We start from the raw sequence: 20,896 nt of genomic DNA, 5'->3' as shown, positions 1-20,896 counted from the left end.
CGACACCCGCGGTGACTGCCTCCGCAGCCGCGGACGACTCGCCTTCAGAAGGTAAGGGTGCGCCTATTTGGGACGTCCGAAACTCGAGCGCGGGGCTTGCGGCCTAGGCTTCTAGGGGCGCTTCCTGGGCCCCGTAAGGGAGAGAAGCCCGGGCGGGCGAGTCCACCCACTCGAGGCCCGCCTGTTCGGGGACTGCGGGGAGGGCGGCGGAAGAGGCCGGCAGAGCTGTGCGTGATCAGCCCGGGCCCATCCCAAGGCGCCATTGTATGTGGCTGGCGGAGGGCTTTCCCCGGGAACGTTTGAAATCCGACTGAGGCCTAGGCACCCTGGGCTCCCAGATGTCCCGGGTTGGGTTTTGATTACGTAAAAGGGTAGATGGGAGTTTCGGCGTCCTAGGCTAGTGACGGTGGAACCTGGCCTTTTCTACACGTCACCTGCGGCCTTTGGTTGTTGTTTTTTTTTTTTTTTAATTGAGATAGAGACTCTTTAGAAATGAATACGCCCTTTTTATTATGCCAAACAAAGCGTTAGTATCCCCAAACTAACAGGTATCCCAAAAATTCCTGGAGAAGTGGGTTCCTAAGTACTTGTGTGATTCTCCCTGGAATGGTACTTAGATTAAGAGTAACTGTATGACGTCGGCACACAGGAAGGCGCCGAAGAAGCCGACCATTCAGGTATTAATAAGTCACGTTAAAAAAAACTCGTGCAGGACATTGAGTAGCGATGCATGTTGCAAAAACCTCATGAAAGGCTGGAGATTTATTTATTGTCTTTGTGTCTGAATTTTGAAGTATTGCGGATGTAATTTTTATATGCAGTATTCACATTCTTAAAGTTGAAGTCACTAGGCATTTGGAAGGTTCTAGTAATGACTGTTTTTCATCTGCCACTTATTTGGGTCATTGATGCACCCTGTTTTTAAGTTGATGGAATCTAGACCAGAGGGCTGGGGATGTGGCTCAAGCGGTAGCGCGCTCGCCTGGCATGCGTGCGGCCCAGGTTCGATCCTCAGCACCACATACAAACAAAGATGTTGTGTCCGCCCAGAACTAAAAAAAAATAAATATTGGGGCTGGGGATGTGGCTCAAGTGGTAGCGCGCTCGCCTGGCATGCGTGCGGCCCGGGTTCCATCCTCAGCACCACATACAAACAAAGATGTAGTGTCCGCTGAAAACTAAAAAATAAATATTAAAAAAAAAAGAACTTTAAAAAAAAAAAGAATCTAGACCAGAAACGGCAGACCTATGATTGATTTGTCATCTCTGGTGTTTTTCTGTTCCACAGGCTAACTGCAGTTGTTTTCCTTTTGTTCCTTTTTAAAATACAGATGAACAGGAAGTGGTGGTGGAGGTTCCCAGAGTTGCTCAGAACCCTCCAAAACCAGTCATGACTACCAGACCCACAGCTGTTAAAGCAACAGGTATAAATTGTTTTGTTTTGTTTTGCATCTGTAGAATATCTTAAGTTAGAATGCTTTACTGAATTCTTTGTTGCTAATTTCTATTTCTCCCATAAAGTGTAATTTAAAATCTTTCTGGGTCTGGGATGTAGCTTAGTAGTCGAGGGCTTGCCTAACATTTGCAAAGCCCTGGGTTTAATCCTTGGTGTCACAAACAAACCCTTTCTGTTTGTGAGGGCTTATTGGCAACTACTCTTTTTCTTTTGCTGTGTTGGGCCTCTATCCCAGGGCTTAGTGCATGCTAGGCAAGCACTCTACCACTAAGTCACATCCCCAACCTGGTAAATATATCTTAAGCAATGCAAAATTTATGTTTTATCTCTGTACCCAGATAATTTGTACTACTTTTTCTTCAAATTTTTTTTGTAGTTAGTTTTCTAGCCCTTCTATTAACTTGGTGTTCTTTAGGGACATTTAGACACCAAACATATTTTCATATTGTTCCTTTCCTAACACTGCCTTGATTGGTATTCTAGCATCTACTCTGTGGATCTGAAAATGGTTTGTATTAAATATTTTTTAAGCACAAGGAATATTTGCTGCAGTGGTTTCATAAACAAACTTTCATGGTAGCATTCGTTGTAAGACTTTTGAGACAATTAATTGGGCCCAACATCATTCATGTATAAATGGATCTTATAATCATGAGTTGAGTATCAAACTGAATAATGTATATAAAATTGGTACCCTATAAGTGCAAAGATGTTAGTTTTTTCTACCTTATATAGTTTGAGAGATTAAAACATGTTTACTATCAAATATTCTTTTTTTTTTTTTTTTTTTAATTTTTTATTGTTGGCTGTATATCAAATATTCTTTAGAGCCATGCATGGCAGCACATACCTGTAATCCCTCTGGAAGGCTGAAGTAGTATATCATCACAGACTGGAGGCGAGCCTAGGCAACTTAGCAAGACCCTATCGAAATTAAAAAGGGCTGGGGATGTGGCATGTGTGTAGAGCACTTGTTTACCATGTGTACAACCTTGGGATAAATATTCATTATCTCAAAAAAAAATCTATAATTGGTAATAATTATATTTTTTAGTTTGGAATATGTCTTGTACTATTTGACACCTAAAATAATAGATATTTATGCCTCCCTCATACCATCTGTCACTTAAGAAAACAGTGTGGGGGTTGGGGTTGTAGCTCAGTGGTGGAGCACTTACCTTACACCTGTGAGGCACTGGCTTTGATCCTCAGTACCACATACAAACAAACAAATAAAAGATATTGTGTCCATCTAAAACTAAAACTAAAAAAAAAAAAAAATTGAAAGAGAACAACATTGTGGGTTGGAAAAGCTAAAACTTGGTTATGAAATTTCAGAGCCATGTAATACCATTCTCCCTAACCCCCTTTTTATTTTGACACAGGTTTTCACTAATTTGTTGAGGCTTGCCTTGAACTTAGGATCCTTCTGCCATACCATCTCCTTATTAATTATAGGTGTGGCCACCAGGCCAGGCAAACAAGAATTTTTCTAAAGGACAGGACTTGTCCTGAACAGTTTTGAAATTGCAAAGTTTGTGTCTCTGGTCCTCCTACCTCTGTTCTGGGCTTCCTTTTCCATCCTATTCTCAAACCACCAGACTTTCTTGCCATCGTATAGTCTGGTTGTTTCATCCACTGAATGTTTCATGTGAAAATTTACCTTTTTGTCACAGTCATTCAAGGCTTCTAAGAATTGTGAAGATGTATAGAATTTAATTTTTTCCCTAGGAGCCATCTAGGCACCGAGCTTACTTTTTTTTTTTTGGTGGCGGGCAGGGCTACTGGAGACTAAACTCAGGGGCACTTAACCACTGAGCCACATCCCCAGCCCTATTTTGTATTTTATTTAGAGATGGTCTCACTGAGTTGCTTAACGCCTAACCCTTTGCCGAGGCTGGCTTTGAACTTTCCATCTTCCTGTCTCCTGAGCTGCTGGGATTACAGGCGTGTGCCCTATTTTTTTTTCCCCCAAGATGATTTTGGTTAAATTTTATTATTTATTTTTTTGTGGTACTGGGAATTAAACCTAGAGGTGCTCTACCACAGAGCTACATCTCCAGTCCCATTACATATATATTTGTATATTTTATATATATTTACATTTGGGAAGGGAGTCTGGTACTTTCACACTGAAAACTACAGTATATGCATGGGAAATTACCCAGGAAAAAATTTGGAATGATCTCTATTAAATTAGGTCAGTAGACCACTATGGTAGTCAATAGTATTAAGCATCTTTGAGAAAGGGGTATTTAACGTGGTTCTACAGATGATCTGCAGGGGTCCATGAATTCTCCGAAATTGCATACTCAAGAGTGGGGGGGATGTTGTTGTTGTTTTTTTTTTTTTCGTTTTTTGTTTTGTTTTTTGGTACCAGGGATTGAATCCAGAGGCACTTAACCACTGAGCTACATCCTGAACCTTTTTTATTTTTTATTTTGAGATAGGGTCTTGCTAAAATGCTGATGCTGGCTTTGAACTTGTGATCCTCCTGCCTTTTTTTTTTTTTTTNTGTATTTTGTCATTTGTTTCCCTTTGCTGGCATAAAACTTTTAAAATTCTTGGAATCTTCAAATGTGATAAAGTGTTGTTTTTTTTTTTTTTTTTTTTGTTTTGTTTTGTTTTTTGCTGTGCTGGGGATTGAACCCAGGGCCTATGCATGCAAGGCAAGCACTCTACCAACTGAGCTATGTCCCTAGCCCTGATAAAGTGTTTTTGTATGCTAACGAGTTTATTAATGGGGGTGACAGGCCCTAGATAGCTTCAGGAAAAGTGGGGCCAACCACCAACTTATAGAGAAGGGATATGGTCTGAAGGCTAAGTTGATCACCAGTGGTATGATTTAATCATACCTATGTGAAGAAGCCTCCATAAAAGCCCGGAAGAACTAGAGCAAGTCTAGAAGTCTCAGAAGGCTGAAGCAGGAGGATTGCAAACTTGAGGCTAGCTTATGCAATTTAGGGAGAATCTGTCTGAAAAAATAAGGAAGGGCTGGGGGTGTACTTCCATGGTAGAGCACTTATCTAACAGGCATAAGTACTAGGTTCAATGGGGTAGGGGGGTGGCGCTAGAGAAAAGGTAAAAGAGAGTTTCCAGATAGTCCAACCTGTGGGGGTTTCTGGAGAGTGGAAACCCTGGGCCCCTTTTCCCCTACATCACTCTGTAGCTCTTCATTTATGTCCATTATGCTTTGTAATAAGCATATTTTGTGTGATAAACCAGTTCTGGGAGCTGTTCCTGCACAAAAATTGAACCAAAGTTTTAGGTAAAACCATCTGGGGCTTGTGGTTGGCTTTGAAAATATGAGGGTCAGTTTTGGGATGGAACTCTGAACCTGGGGAGTCTCATGTTATTACTTATAGGTACAGTGTCTTGAGTTTAATTGAATTAATTCGAGGACACTTGCCACAGAATTGATTGCTTGCTTGATGTGTGGGGAAACACAATACATCTGATGTCAAAAGCATGATTTGAGAGTGTAATGGGAGAAACCGAGTGTTTATTCCTATACTCCCTCCTGAGTTTTGCTCAGCCTCTGTTTATTAAAAGGTAAGCAGGTTGAGGTTTGAGGAGTCAGCAGTCTTAGGAAAAAACTGCTAAGCACTGTGGTTCTGAATAATGGCCCTGCTTTCTAAGATTTTAAGTAGCAACAAATCTCAATAGCAGTCTTAATACTTATTCTTATGAGAGTTTTATTTTTCTAGGATGAAGCAATGTTACACGGCAATATTGTGAGCATGTATCTTTGGTTTTATTTTATTTTTAAAAAATATTTATTTAGTTGTAGATGAATACAACATCTTTATTTATTCATTTTATGTGGTGCTGAGGATCAAACCCAGTGCCTCACTCATGCAAGGCAGGCGTTCTACCACTGAGCTACAGCCCTAGCCCTGGTGTTATTTTAAATCCATGTCTCTTCCTTCATGTGCTTAATTTTCAAAGGTTTAATTAGAATGTACATGCATTTATGACTTGGATGTTTTGGGGAGCGGACAGTACTAGATACTGAACCCAAGGCCCTCAGGTATAATAGTCAAGTATTCTACTGCTGAGCAATATATTCCTAGCCTGCCACCTTAAAAATTTAAAAAAAAAATTTTTTTTAGATGTTGATGGATCTTTATTTTATTCATTTATTTATGTGTGGTGCTGAGAATCGAACCCAATGCCTCACACATGCTAGGCAAGCACTCTACCACTGAGCCACAACCCCAGGCCCCCCCCCCTTTTTTTTTTTAATTTTTAAAATTTTGAGACAAGGTCTTGCTGAGTTTCTTAGCCTGGGGTCCTCCTGCCTCAGCCTCTGGAGTACGCTACTATACCCTGGCCTAAATTCTGGCTAAAGATGTATCGTGTATTTTTTTAGATACTTCCTAGGTACATATTGGCATTTTGGTTACTGAGATTTTCTTTTTTGTTTTTAGGTGGTCTATGCTTACTTGGTGCTTATGCTGACAGTGATGATGATGAGAGTGATGTTTCTGAAAAACCAGCACAATCCAAAGAAGCAAACGGAAACCAGTCAGCTGATATTGATAGTACGCTGGCCAATTTCCTAGCGGTTAGTGGTGCTTTTGCTTGATTTTTTTAGTTATTAAAGGCATTCTGGGACCAAGTATGGTCAGCATTCTTGTCAGTCTTGGTGTTTCCCTCTCCTTTCTCCTTCTTTACCTCTGTCTTGCTCTCTCCCTCCCTATATTTCTCAATAAGAAGCTTTCAGTAGAATGGGAAGGAAGGAGAATGTAAGGGTTTGAGGAGCTTGAGTAATTAGAAGCAGTTTTGAGCTGATAATGTGCATGTAGGATTTTTTTTTTTCCAGTGTTCACCATTTTTTCAAGTTTCTGGTTTCCATGTCATTGATGTATTTGTTGCTCTTTTCATTATGCAGGAGATTGATGCCATAACAGCTCCTCAGCCTGCAGCTCCTGTGGGAGCTTCTGTTCCACCTCCAACTCCACCTCGACCAGAGCCAAAGGAAGCAGCAACATCTACCCTTTCTTCTACTACATCAAATGGAACGGACTCAACCCAAACACCAGGGTGGCAATATGATACCCAGTGTTCACTAGCAGGAGGTAAATGCGACTAACCCTTTGTTTGCAGAAATCTTTAAGTGTAGTCTTTAAAGTATTCTAGACATTAGCATTCCTAAGACTGAATGCCCAGATCCTTAGGCCCAGATTGTAGGATTCTGGCCTTTTAAATACAGTATTTGCAAGATAATAATAGATAGAGGATAGTGATCTCTGAGAACTTGTCAGATCTAATTTCTAACTTGGTAATTGTTTGCCCTTTTAACCAGTAGCATATTATGCCAGGAGAATAATAAGTCATTTTAGAATATTTGGGGGTTCAGAGTACTTTTTTTTTTAAGTTGTAGATGGACACAATTCCCTTATTTATTTTTATGTGGTACTGAGGATCAAATCCAGTGTCTCATAGGGGCAAGGCAAACATTCCACCCCTGAGCTATAACCCCAGACCTCAGAATATATTTTTTGTTTTGTTTTGATACTGGGGATTGAACCCGGGGGCACTCGATCACTGAGCCATATCTTAGCCTTATTTTGTATTTTATTTAGAGACAGAGTCTCAGTGAGTTGCTTATCATCTTGCTTTTGCTGGCTTTGAACTTGCAATCCTCCTGTCTCAGCCTCTTGAGCAACTAGGATTATAGGTGTGTGCCACCGTGCCCGGTTCAGAATACATTTTTGAAGTAGCAAAGTGATTTTTTTTTTTTTAACTTTTTTATGCAAAGGTAGCTAGCTAAATGTTTGTTGAGAAAATAATTCTAAAGACTGAATGCAGTGGCACACTTCTGTAATCCCAGCTATTCAGGAGGCTGAGGCAGGAGGATTGAAAGTTCAAGGTTGGCTTTAGTGATTTAGTGAAGAAGAAAAGAAAAGGGAGCTGGGGACGTAGCTCAGTGGTAAGTGCTCAGTCCCCATCACCACTAGGGATTAAACCCAAGAGCGCCGTGTCACTGAGCTACATACCCAGTGATAGGGTCTCACAAAGTTGCCTGGGATGGCCTCAAATTTAATAATTATCTTGCCCAGCCTCACAAATCACTGGGATTACAGGTGTACATCATTGCCTCCATCTTACTGAGGAAAATAATAACTTGATGTTAGACCAGTGGTTCTCAGTTATGTGTGTGTGATATTGCACCCAAGGGACAATTGACAGTGCCTGGAAATAGCTTTGGTTATCAGAGCCCAGGATGCTGCTAAATCATCTACCTAGGACTGCCCACACAACAAAGACCTAGCAATTGAAAATACCAAGCTTTTTTTTTTTTTTTAATTTATTTTTTTAGTTTTAGGTGGTCATGATATCTTCATTTTTTAGTTTTATGTGGTGCTGAGGATCAAACCCAGTCCCTCATGCATGCTAGGCGAGCACTCTACCACTGAGTCACCATCCCAGCCCCTAATAGTACCAAGTTTGAAAACTTAAACTATTAGATTGTTATGGCTTTAGAACTAACTTAATGTAAGTCAGATCTGTGGAGGGGTTTGTATTTCTTAAAATTTGTTTTATTTTCCTTTAGTGGGAATTGAGATGGGAGACTGGCAAGAAGTTTGGGATGAGAACACAGGATGCTATTATTATTGGAACACACAAACAAATGAAGTAACTTGGGAGTTACCCCAATATCTTGCCACCCAGGTTCAGGGATTACAACATTACCAGCCCAGGTAAGAGGAAACTTAAATTACCTTGAAGGAGATTAGTCTTATTGTTTTTGCCTTCTCTTTCTCTTGCTAAATTTTTATTTATTTTTTTTATTTTTACAGTTCTGTAACAGGTGCTGAAGGTAGTTTTGTGGTAAATACAGACACGTATACAAAGGAGAAAACAATTCCTGTTTCCAGTAGTAAAAGTGGACCAGGCATAGCTAAACGAGAAGTTAAAAAGGTCAGTGTTGTAACTTAGCCTGTTTCCTTTTCTTCTAGTCTAATAAACTTGATGTGGATTATATTTACAACACAAATGCATTGTTTTAGTTTTACTTAAATCTCTGTGTATTATTTAGCATTTACAGCAGTTAATTCAGTTCAGTGCTTCTTTCAGGGTGTTAGTGTGCCATTGAAGCTCCTTGGGTCTTTAAGAAGAATTCAGGACCAGCCAGGCTGCAGTCTCCATCCCCACTTCAGATAGAATTGTTCTATTAATTTAGGATTCCATGTAGGATTTTTTTTTTTAATGGAAAGATCAATTATTTTACAAATTAAAAACTACTACAGATTGAGTATTTCTTATCCAAAATGGCTGGAACTAGAAGCATAACAGATTTAAGAGTATTTTTTGATTTTGTGGTTTTCACATATAAATAAAGAGATATCTTGGTTATCGAACCCAAGTCTAAACTCAGTTCATTTATGTTTCGTGTATACCTTATGTAATAGCCTTAAAAGTAATTTTACACAATATTTATGTGCCTGTGTTTTGACTAACACCACTTGAAGTCAGGTGTGGAGTTTCTGTTTGTGGCATCATAGCACTCAAATTTTCAGATTTGGGAGCAGAAGTTAGGGATGCCCAGCCTGTACTAGTGAAACCTAAGTATTTTAAATCACCATCAGGAAGAAAAGGGAGTTGTATTTTTTAGAGTGAAAGTGTGTTCAGTTACAACTAAGCTCAAATTTTAAAATGGTGATTTTTTTATTTTTTTGTATGACAAAGTACCTTTTGATAATGAAGATTGAACCCGGGGGTATTTACCACTGAGCTCTATTTTTTATTTTGAGGTAAGGTCTTGCTGAGTTGCTGAGGCTGACATCAAACTTGTGATCTTCATGATTCGGCCAGGTGTGCACCACCAATCCTGGCTCAAAAAATACTTTTGCTAGGCATGGTGGCGCAGACCTGTAATCCCAACCACTCCGGAACCTTAGGCAGGAGGATTGCGAGTTCAAAGCCAGCCTCACCAACGGTGAGGCACTGAGCAACTCAGTGAGACCCTATTTATAAATGAAATAGAAAAGACTGGGAATGTGGCTCAGTGGTTGAGTGCCCCTGAGTTCAATCCCCAGTACCCAAAAAACCCAAAAACAACAACAAAAAAATACTTTAATGGGTAGGGATATAGCTCGGTAGTAGAGCACTTGCCTCGTGTATGAGACCCTGGGTTCCATCCTCAGCACTGCAAGGAATTAAAGATAGTAAATAATAATATTTTTAATCTTTATAACTCTAGGACAGAGGTGTAGAACAAGTATTTTCCTGATCAGAAATCAACAGTTTTAAGCATAATTACACATTTCACTTTGGAAATATTTCATGTTTTTCTAAATTGGCTTTCACAGCATACCTGTGAGGTTTTCTCATCTTACAGAAGAGCAAGGTGAAGATTTATTCAGTTATGTGTTGAGCTAACAAAATACTGATCTTATTAAGTCTGCCTGTGCTTCATATTTGTCCTTTGACTATCTGAGAATTAGGGGTAGGATATATTTGAGTCCTACTTAGAATAGGTTTCTAGTTCAACCATTGCCTTTTTAAAGTAACAATGTTTCCATTATGTACATTAATCTATTGGATATAAGTGCTTTTTATGATTATCCAGTGAACAAAAATAAAATTATTGTGAACTGTTGATTATATACCTGGAGAGATTTCTTGAGAATTGAGACTAAATGATTTTATTCTTCATAGGAAGTAAATGAAGGAATCCAGGCTCTCTCAAATAGTGAGGAGGAAAAGAAAGGGGTGGCAGCCTCCCTGCTTGCTCCTTTATTGCCTGAAGGAATAAAAGAGGAAGAAGAAAGATGGAGAAGAAAAGTAATTTGTAAAGAAGTTGAGCCAATTTCAGAGGTGAAAGAAGCTAGTACGATAGTAGAAGAAGCGGTGACAACGGTAAAGCCACAGGAAGTTATGTTGGACAGTATAGAAGACCCTTCTCAGGAGGATCTTTGTAGTGTTGTTCAATCTGGAGAAAGCGAAGAAGAGGAGGAACAAGATACCCTTGAGTTGGAGCTCGTTTTGGAACGGAAGAAAGTAAGATTCGAAGGTTTAAAATACATTTTTCCCCTTAATATCAGATTTGGGGATCATTATACTCAATAGCCATTACTGGGTGGATTGGTATGTTTATTTTTCTCACTGTATCTAGTATGTTAGGTTAAATTATTGCAGTAAAAACTTGAGTTTTAACAAACAATAAATGATCTTTGTAAAATAGCAGAATTGAGAGAAGTTTTTAAAATTTATGGTACTTTACCTTTTTTTTTTTTTTTTTTTTTTTTTAAATCTTTGTTAGTTGTAGTTGGACAAAATTCTTTCTTTCTTTCTTTCTTTCTATGTGGTGCTGAGGATGGAACCCAGGGCCTTGCATTTGCTAGGCAAGTGCTCTACTGCTGAGCCACCACCCTAGTCCCATGGTACTTTTTTTTTTTTAAAGATGCTTCTCAGAAATGGTTTTCATTGAGAAGTTCATTTTTACCTCTTTTCTGCATTCTTTGTCTTTCGGACAATTTCATCTCCTGCTGCCTTAAGAGATCCAGTGAGAAGCAAGAGCTTAGCAGGATTTATAATAGTTTATGGGAAAGAACTAGTTAAGCTTTTTCAAAAATAATAATAAAAATATGTTGAGCTTTTTCTATTTTGGGTGTGCATTTGTGAAAATTAATATATTTGTGGTTCTCTAAAGCCAATCCCCCCAATCAATGCTTGCTACTATAATTGTGAACATGCATTTACTAATTAGCAGTAGGATATGGGGCATAATGTTCAGTTGTGATAGAAAACAGTATTGAGAAATTCTTCCGTTTCTTAAAAAGTTTTAAATTCCAAGAAAAGCCAGGTAAAGTGGCACATGTCTGTAATCCCAGTGACTCTGGAGGATTAGAGCAGGAAGATCATAAGTTCAAGGCCAGTCTTTGCAACTTAGTGAGACCATTTCCAAAATGAAATTTTATTTTATTTTTCATTATTTTTTTTTTTTTTTTTAATATTTATTTTTTAGTTATCGGTGGACACAACATCTTTGTATGTGGTGCTGAGGATCGAACCCGGGCCACACGCATTCCAGGCAAGCGCGCTACCGCTTGAGCCACATCCCAGCCCCTCATTATGTTTTTAATATTTATTTTTTTTAGTTGTAGATGAACACAATATCTTTTTTTTTTTTTTTTCCGAGAGAGAATTTTTTTAATATTTATTTATTTAGTTTTCTGCAGACACAACATCTTTCTTTGTATGTGGTGCTGAGGATCGAACCCAGGGCCTCACATGTGCTAGGCAAGCACTACCACTGAGCCACAATCCCAGCCCTCAAAATGAAATTTTAAAAGGACTAGGAATGTAGCTCAGTGTTAGAACTCCCCTGGGTTCAATCCTCAGAACTGAAAAAAAAAAAAAAAAGAATGTAGTCAAGGCTATCACTTTCACAACTTACAAATGCTTAAATGTTGGTAATGCATTAATGATGCTAATTTTATCATCATACACTTTGTAGGCAGAATTACGAGCCTTGGAGGAAGGAGATGGTAGTGTGTCAGGGTCTAGTCCACGTTCTGATATCAGCCAGCCAGCATCTCAGGATGGAATGCGTAGACTTATGTCTAAAAGAGGAAAATGGAAGATGTTTGTTCGCGCTACCAGTCCAGAATCTACCAGCCGGAGTTCTAGCAAAACTGGACGAGAGACTCCAGAAAATGGAGAAAACGGTAATTTATGCTTCATGTTCAACTTTATTTATTTAATTGTTTTTGTGGTGTTGGGAATCAAACCCAGGGCATGTGCACATAAGACATACACTCTATTACTGAGCTATATCCCCGCCCACATTAAACTTCACAATTTAACAGCTTTGAGGGGAATCCCTTTTTTAATCTCCCCCCTTCCTCTTTAGCCAAAAAATGGAGATTTTGTTGTTGTTGTTGTTGTTGTGCTAGGGATTGAACCCAGGGCCTTAAGCATGCAAGGCAAGCACTCTACTAACTGAGCTATATCCCCAGGCCGCGAAATAGCATTTTTTATGCTTTAGTGAAAGTGCTGGGAAGTAATCTCCTTCCATGTCTCATTAAGAATCTGAGGCTGTCATCCATTGAGTGGGAGTTACTTCTCCCTCAAAAGCATAAAATAAGGCTGACCCCCCCTTTGTTTTTTTATTCGTTGTCATGAAAATTGGAGGCCCTAGGTTCTCCTTTGCTTACTCTTTCTAGTTGATAAGCAAGGAAGATAGGACTACCTCTTGCCCAGCCTGTGTGCAGTTAGGTAGATAGTTTGATCCTGTCATTAGGAAGTTATTTTTATTCCATGTAGGGTGGAAGAAGTTCTACTACATTTTTCCATGCTGATAGCTTTGAATAAAGTTAATTTTTTTTCTTTTCTTTACCAATTTGCATGTCATCCTTGTACAAGGGCCATGCTAACCTTCTCTGTATTGTTCCAATTTTAGTATGTGCAGCTGAAGTTAGCACAAGTTAATGTTTTAATGTCCATTTGACCCATAATTCTGCAGTACAATTTAGTGGTATGATCTGAACACCAAACTTTTTCAGTACTTTTATAGATCATGGTTAAAAAAAATAAAAACACTGATGCCCAACACAGTGGCACACTCCTGTAATCCCAGTGGCTTGGGAGGCTGAGGCAAGAGGATCACAAGTTCAAGGCCAGCATTAGCAACTTAGGCCCTAAGGAACTTAGCAAAACCCTGTCTTAAAAAATAAAAGAACTGGTGATATTGCTCAGTGTTTAATCGCCGGTGATAACAAATGTGGACATTTTTTTGCTAGTCATCAGTATAAAAGAACATGAAGTAAATTTCTAAAGTAATTTCCTTTATTCTCATCCCCTATCCTGCGATACTTTATTTTATGTATATATTTCTTTTTAGACCTTTTCCTCTTCCTTTATATACACATTCATAGTTGTATATGTATGAATATGTTCATGTTTGCATATGTACATTTCACCATATATGAGACTATGTCATATAGATTTTTAGGCAATACTTGTTTCACTTAAGGTCTTAAAAACCATTGTTTTTAACCACCGAGTGCTATAATTGTGTTCATAAATTTTCCTTATCTGTATTTGTGTCGATGTTTTACCTTTTTTTGGCAGGGGGTAGATGGACACAACACTTTTATTTTATTTATTTATTTTTATGTGGTGCTGAGAGTCAAACCCAATGCCTCACATTGGGTTTAGCTCAGTGCTATACCACTGAGCCACAATCCCAGCCTCCATATTTTTTTCTTTAATTTTTTTTTTTAAAAAAGAGAGAGAGAATTATTAATATTTATTTTTTAGTTTTCGGCGGACACAACATCTTTGTTTGTATGTGGTGCTGAGGATGGAACCCGGGCCGCACGCATGCCAGGCGAGCGCGCTACCGCTTGAGCCACATCCCCAGCCCGTGTATTTTTTTCTTAAAAAAATAATTCTGGGCCAAATGTGGTGGTGCATATCTGTGATACCAGATACAGGGAGGTGGGACTAAAGTAGGAGGATTGAAAGTTCTAGCCAAACTGGGCAACTTAGCAAGACCCTGTCTCAAAATAAAAAATAAGCCAGGTGTGGTGGCAGGAGAATCGTGAGTTCAAAGCTAGCCTCAGCAAAAGTGAGGCACTAAGCCACTGGTTGAGACCCTATCTAAATAAAATACAAAATAGGGCTGTGGGATGTGGCTCAGTGGTTGAGTGCCCCTGAGTTATCCCTGGCACCCCCCAAAAATAAAAAGGACTAGGGTTGTAGCTCCTAGACAGAGCCCGTGCATAGCAGATTCAAAGCTTTGTGTGATCTCAAGCACTGCTAAAGAATAATGGCATATTTGTGTTGTCAAAAATCCCTACAGGCTATTCAAATAACCATCAAAGGTAAAATTATGAGCCAGGTGTTGTGGTGCACGCCTGTAATAATGTGGCTCTGGGGGCTGAGGCAGGAGAATCAAGTACAAAGCTAGCCTTAGCAGTAGCAAGGAGCTAAGCCACTCAGTGAGATCATGTCTCTAAATAAATAAAATATAGAATAGGGCTGGTGATGTGGCTCAGTGGTTGAGTGCCCCTGAGTTCAATCCTCAGTACCCCCAAGAAAAAGGTAGAAGGGGAAATTTTGTATTTTTAGAGTGGAATACTAAACAGCAATGAAAAATGAACCATGCAGTTCATTCTTTTTAGCAACACTGATTCAACTTAAAAATAATTTGAACCAAAAAAAAAAAACCACAGAATAATGCAAATGTTGATATTTTGTGTATAAAGTCAGAAAATACGCAAAAAAATGTTTTTCTTAATTATTTGTTTATGATGAAATTAAAGAAGGTAACAACTGATACCATCAGGGTAGAGGTTATGATGCTCATGGAGGTGATGGACATAGGGAGCTTCAGCGGTGCTAGCAGTGTTCTATTAAGGTGGGTTGTAGTTACTTGAGTGTTGTTTGGTAGTACTGGGGATCAAAGTCATTGATTGATTGATTGATTGATTGCATGGCAGAGATTGAACTCGGGGGCACTTGACCACTGAGCCACATCCCCAGCCCTATTTTGTATTTTATTTAGAAACAGGGTCTCACTGAGTTGCTTAGTGCCTCGCTCTTGCTGAGGCTGGCTTTGAACTGGCAATCCTTCTATCTTCGCCTTCTCAGCTGCTGGGATTACAGGCATGTACCACCACACCCAGCAAAACCTTTTTTTGTGTGTGTGGTGGTGGTAGTTATTGAACCCAGGGCCTTGTGCGTGCAAAGCAAGTACTCTACCAATTGAGCTATATCCCCAGCCCTAAAATCATTTATTTTTGAGATAGGGTCTCATAAGTTGCCCAGGCTGTACTTGAATGTACAATTCTCCTGCTTCAGTCTCCTGAGTGGCTTTATGCCTGGCCTTGCCCACTTTATTTATTTTATTTGTTTATTTATTTTTTAGTTATAGTTGGGCACAATACTTTTATTTTACTTGTTATTTTTTATGTGGTCCTGAGGATTGAACCCAGCGCCTATGCTACGTGAGCACTCTACTGCTGAGCCACAACCCCAGCCCCCTTGTTCTTTAAATTGTATGTGTTATACACATTTACTAAGGGCTTTCACAGTAAACATTCTAGTATATTTTAGTGTCACTACAACATAGATAACGTTGTGTATTGCTAGGTCAAGGCATGTGTCCATTTTAATGCAATAGATCCTGCCTAACTGCCCTCAGAAACATTCCAGTCTTATAGTGGTGCCTAGAATTGTTCAATTCTTGTACCTGCCACTAGATGTAAGATTTCTAAAATGTGATTGTATTATAAGTTAATAAGTGGGACTAGTAGAAAGGTTTTGTTGTGATTTGAAAATGTAACTGGGCATAGTGGTGCACCACTGTACCTGGCATGTTTTAGTCTCTTAAAAGCTATTCAAAATGATGAGTTTTTTTGTTATTTGTCTTTGTTTTAGTTTGATTGAACCCTGCAGTGATTTACAACTGAGCTACATTCCCAGCCTTTTTTGAAATTTTGTGTTTTGAAGCAAGGTCTTCATAAGTTGCTGAGGCTGGGTTTGAATTTGCAATCTTCCTGTCTCAGGCTTTGGATTTGCTGGGATTATAGACACATATATCCACAGATCTTCCCTGTGTTAAATATTTTTAAAAATTACAAAGCTTAGTTAGAAAGAAAAATACCCAAGAGGAGCCAAATATTAAGTTTTAAAGCTGTTTTCTTTTTTGGTAGTACATTTATTTTCATTTTGAGACAGGGTCTCATAAGTTGCCCGGGCTGCACTTGAACTGGTGATTCTCCTCCCTCAGTCCCTAGAGTAGCTTTATGCCTAGCTTTCTTCTTTTTTTTTGGGGGGGGGGGGGGACAGAGAGAATTTTAATATTTATTTTTTTTTAGTTTTCGGCGGACACAACATCTTTGTATGTGGTGCTGAGGATTGAACCTGGGCTGCACGCATGCCAGGCGAGCGCACTACCGCTTGAGCCACATCCCCAGCCCAGGCCCTAAGCAATTTTTGAGATTTTATCTCAAAATAAAATGGGCTAGAGATACAGCCCAGTGGTAAATTGCCCCTGGGTTAAATTAAATCCCCAGTACCCAAAAAGTAAAATATTATATGTATGGATATAGATTTGTGGGTACAGATGTTACAAAGCAAAGATAAGAGAATTCATATTTTCTACTTCATTTAAGTTGGTGGTAAATCTGTTCTGTTTTGAAGATTTTCTGCTATCAACAGACAGCAACACCAACCAGAATAGGTGGGTCCAATAGGTCTTCTGTAGGAGTTGGTTTGCTTCTCAGTGTGTTTTGTTTTTGTTTGTTCTTACATTGACACAATCTTACTATATTGCCCAGACTGTCTGAAACTCAAAACTCAAGTGATTTTCCTGCCTTAGCCTCCCAAGTAGCTGTGGGACTAGGTGGACACCCCTGCTCCTGACTAATTTATCTACAGGTCTTAAGTGGCTCAGGAAGGAAAATGAGTGGTTGACAATTAATTTGCTTTAGGGGGCTGGGGTTGTGGGTCAGTGGTAGAGCACTTGCCTTGCATGTGTGAGGCACTGGGTTCAATTCTCAGCACCACATAAAAATAAAATAAAGATGTTGTGGGGGCTGGGGATGTGGCTCAAGCAGTGGCGCGCTCGCCTGGCATGCGTGCGGCCCGGGTTCGATCCTCAGCACCACATACAAAGATGTTGTGTCCACCGAAAACTGAAAAATAAATATTGAAAATAAATAAATAAATAAAATAGAGATATTGTATCCACCGAAAACTAAAAAATAAACATAAAAATTTTTTTCTGCTTTAATTTTGAAAGCTTCTCCCTGCCCTACCCAAGTTGGTAAAGAATTCTTATGTATCCCAGGTTTGTTATTCATCTTTTGTAAGCAATAGAGTACTGAAAGAAAATATTAGAAAAGATAGGTAAGGAGAAAGGGAAAGAAGAAACTATAGGCTAATGTAGTAGAACACATTTTATTCATAGACACTTTTTAAGAAAAGATAAAGTTTTGGCTTCATAAAGGCAGTAGGTTATATAAAGATAGTGACAAATTATTGGAATTTCAACAAGTAAGGAAAATGGGCAAAGAACAGAAAATCAATTCTTTGAGTTATTTCTGCTACAGGGAGAAATAAATGTGTTATGGCGCTCTTTGGCGTTGGTTCTTTTGGTTTAATTTCATGTTTTCTTTTTTAGCAGTTGGTGCTGAAAATTCAGAAAAAATAGATGAAAATTCAGACAAAGAGATAGAAATGGAAGAATCCTCAGAGAAAATAAAAGTACAAACCGCACCTAAAGTAGAAGAAGAACAAGATTTGAAAGTAGGTATATTTCTTAATGTAATTTAACAAATATTTTTTTAAGTCAATGATTAAACTACTTTGTATTATCAAGTAACAAAGCTTTACTATCTCTAAACCTAAATTTTTCACTTTATTTGGTTAAAAAGTCATAAGGCTATAAGGAATTACAGGATTGGTGTGGTGCTGAGAACTTATCTGAAAATTCAAAGCGCTTAATTAGTTTGTAGCTAATCCTTCTATGAAAGGAAGTAGCAGCTTATCAGTGTTGGCTTCCCGGTTCTCAGTAGTTCTCAGGATTAGGGATGTAGCTTAGTGGTACAGTGCTTGCCTAGCATGTTGAAGGTGCTAAGTTTCACTCCCAATACTGAAAAAAAAAAATGTATATATGTGTATATGTGTGTCTTTGGAAGTTCTTTTTTTTTTTTTTTTTAGCTTTGGGTGGAAACAATCTCTTATATTTATGTGGTGCTGAGGATCAAACCCAGTGCTTCATGCATGCTAGGCGAGCACCTTACCACTGAGCCACAACCCCAGTCCCTCTTTGGAAGTTCTTAAAAGACTAAATGTCAAATTTAATTTATGCATGAAAGACTTGTCTTTAAACAAAGGCACATTTGCTTCTAATTGCATTTCTAGCATAATTTCTTGAGGAAAATTGAATCAGGTAAGTATTGTCATCCCTCAGTATTAATGGGGAATTGGTAAATGCTGTGCAGTTAGTTGGACTGTATTGTTTAGGGAGTGATGACAAGAAAAGGAAGTCTGTGTGGTATACGGAGCAAATTATTTTTCACATAGTCAATCTATAATTGGTTGAATATAGATATGGAGGGCCCACTATATTGGTGCTTTAAGTGTAGTGTGTTGGAAAAACCATTTAGTGTATTCTTTTGTCTTTTTATAAAGAGTTTAATCACCAGTTAGTGTTCAACCATGTAGAAGATGTTTAAGAATTTATTTGAGAGGTTAGGGTTGCAGCTCAGTGGTAGATCACTTGCCTAGCATGTGTGAGGCCATGGGTTCAATTCTCAGCACCACACATAAATAAATGAATGAATGAATGAATGAACAACTAATAAATTTTTGGGGAGTACTGGGGGTTGAACTCGGGCACTCAGCAGCCCCATTTTTTAATATTTTATTTAGAGACAGTGTCTCACAGAATTGCTTAGTGTCTTGTCATTGCTGAGACCAGCTTTGCACTCGCAATCCTCCTGCCTCAGCCTCTATTTAAGGTTTTATTCTGTGGCTAGTATAAGCAGTTAGTATTGAATAAATGAAAATTTGGATAATAGAATTATATCATTCAGTATCTTTTTCTTAGATTTCTTGATATAAATGACAAAAATTATGTATTTACATCTGTTACATATTTATAGGTATTATAGTGCAATGTTATGTTAAATGTATACAGTGTGATATGATTACCACAAAGCAACTAAGTAACCTACCCATTACCTCACGGATTTCTCTTTTTATTTTTTTTAAAGAATTTACCATTTATTTAAATAGTTTTTAATGTGGTGCTGAGGATCAAACCCAGGGCCTCACTCATCTTAGGCAAGGACTCTACCACTGAGCCATAACCCCAGCATAGGTTTCTTTCTTTATTTTATTTTATTTAAAACAATTTTGTTGTTGTTGTTGTTGTTGTTGTTGTAGATGAACACATACCTTTATTTTATTTATTTATTTTTATGTGGTGCTGAGGATCGAACTCAGTGCCTCACACATGCTCGGCAAGTGCTCTACCACTAAGCCACAACCCGAGTCCCGAGGTTTCTTTATTTTTGAGGGTTGAGTGGTAAGAACATTTTAGATTCTCTCAACAAATTTCAATTAAATAATACAGGTTTCTGTTTTTTGTTTTATCTTTTGAGTTGCTTAGGCCTCAAACTTGTGATCCTCCTACCTTAGGAGGCACTGGGATTATGGTTATGCACCACTGCACCTGCCTAATAATACAGTATTAACTGTACTCACCATGCTGTATTATTAGATTCCCAGAACTGATTTATGCCTGAAAGTTTATATTCTTTGACCAATATCTCCATTTCCCTGTTGCTTCAGCCTCTGATAACCACAATTCTAATTCTTTCTATGATTTCATCTGTTATTAAGATTAGGATCTATTTTCAATTATTGAATTCCTTGTTGTATTAGTATGTATTATGAAGTGTGAGTAGATTAGTATTTGATTTCTATAGACCTGTTATTATAATATAACTGTTAATATGATTTTTTTTTACTATAAATTAGAATTTTATCTTCTGTACAACTAGAAGCTGCTGTTCAAAGATTAGGGATGTAGCTTAGTGGTACAAATTATTGGAATTTCTTTAACAAGTAAGGAAATAAGATTTCACATGATAAAAGAAATAATGCTGATTCTATTTTTTTTTTTCCTTTTTTTCCCCCCTTTCCTTCCTGCATTGCAGTTTCAAATTGGAGAACTGGCAAATACCCTGACAAGTAAATTTGAATTCCTAGGCATTAATAGACAGTCCATCTCCAACTTTCACGTGCTGCTCTTACAGACTGAGGTAATTTCAATGTTTTTGGTTTCAACAGTGTTTGAATGATAATTCTGTATTAGGAATCTCTCTAGTTTTTTTTTAAATCCTAAAGGGCTTTTTTTTTTAATATTTATTTTTTAGTTGAAGGTGGACACAATGTCTTTATTTTATTTTTATGTAGTGCTGAGGATCGAACCCAGTGCCTCACGCATGCCAGGTGAGCGCTCTACCACTTGAGCCACATTCCCCAGCCCCTAAAGGGATTTTGTTGATTTTTTTTTTTTTTTTTTTTTTTTTTAATGGCTTCTGGCCAGGAATGGTGGCACATGTGGCTTAGGAGGCTGAGAGAGGAGAATTCAAAGTCAAAGCTAGCCTTAGCAACCGCAAGGCACTAAGCAACTCAGTGAGACCCTATCTCTAAATAAAATACAAAATAGGGCTGGTGATATGGCTCACTAGTCGAGTACCCCTTAGTTCTGTGCTCAGTCCTCAGTCCAAAGAAAAAACAAAACAACAAAAACAAAAAACAGCTTCTGCTTTTTAAAAGTTAATATGTGCACTATAGGAAACAAAACCAAAAGCAAAGAACAAAGTCATCCAGTCACAAGTAGCTTAGTTGATCATGTAGTATAAGATCCTGCTTATACAGCATTCCATTTGGTGTGATTTGAGA

At 38.3% G+C, this 20,896-nt stretch overlaps 1 protein-coding gene and 1 non-coding gene across 2 annotated transcripts in view; one reads left to right on the top strand and one right to left on the bottom strand.

Moving 5' to 3' along the window:
• Window positions 1–6: 6 nt before the first annotated feature.
• Fnbp4 (formin binding protein 4) overlaps window positions 7–20,896 on the top strand; it is a 40,783-nt gene continuing 19,893 nt past the window's right edge. Inside the window, exons 1-10 of the mRNA XM_015505106.2 lie at window positions 7–51; window positions 1,332–1,424; window positions 5,887–6,023; window positions 6,351–6,537; window positions 8,016–8,163; window positions 8,263–8,383; window positions 10,124–10,465; window positions 11,925–12,135; window positions 17,601–17,725; window positions 20,146–20,250. Coding sequence (XP_015360592.2) covers window positions 1,391–1,424; window positions 5,887–6,023; window positions 6,351–6,537; window positions 8,016–8,163; window positions 8,263–8,383; window positions 10,124–10,465; window positions 11,925–12,135; window positions 17,601–17,725; window positions 20,146–20,250 — 1,410 coding nt within the window. The 5' untranslated portion in view covers window positions 7–51; window positions 1,332–1,390. The remainder of the gene's footprint in view (window positions 52–1,331; window positions 1,425–5,886; window positions 6,024–6,350; window positions 6,538–8,015; window positions 8,164–8,262; window positions 8,384–10,123; window positions 10,466–11,924; window positions 12,136–17,600; window positions 17,726–20,145; window positions 20,251–20,896) is intronic.
• LOC125612219 lies at window positions 12,784–12,889 on the bottom strand. Its single transcript, XR_007342553.1, has one exon. It is a non-coding gene; the product is annotated as a U6 spliceosomal RNA (small nuclear RNA).

This window comes from Marmota marmota, unplaced genomic scaffold, assembly GCF_001458135.2.
Source record: "Marmota marmota marmota unplaced genomic scaffold, marMar, whole genome shotgun sequence".
Taxonomy (NCBI): domain Eukaryota; kingdom Metazoa; phylum Chordata; class Mammalia; order Rodentia; family Sciuridae; genus Marmota; species Marmota marmota.
This window is presented reverse-complemented; position numbering and strand designations above follow the sequence as displayed.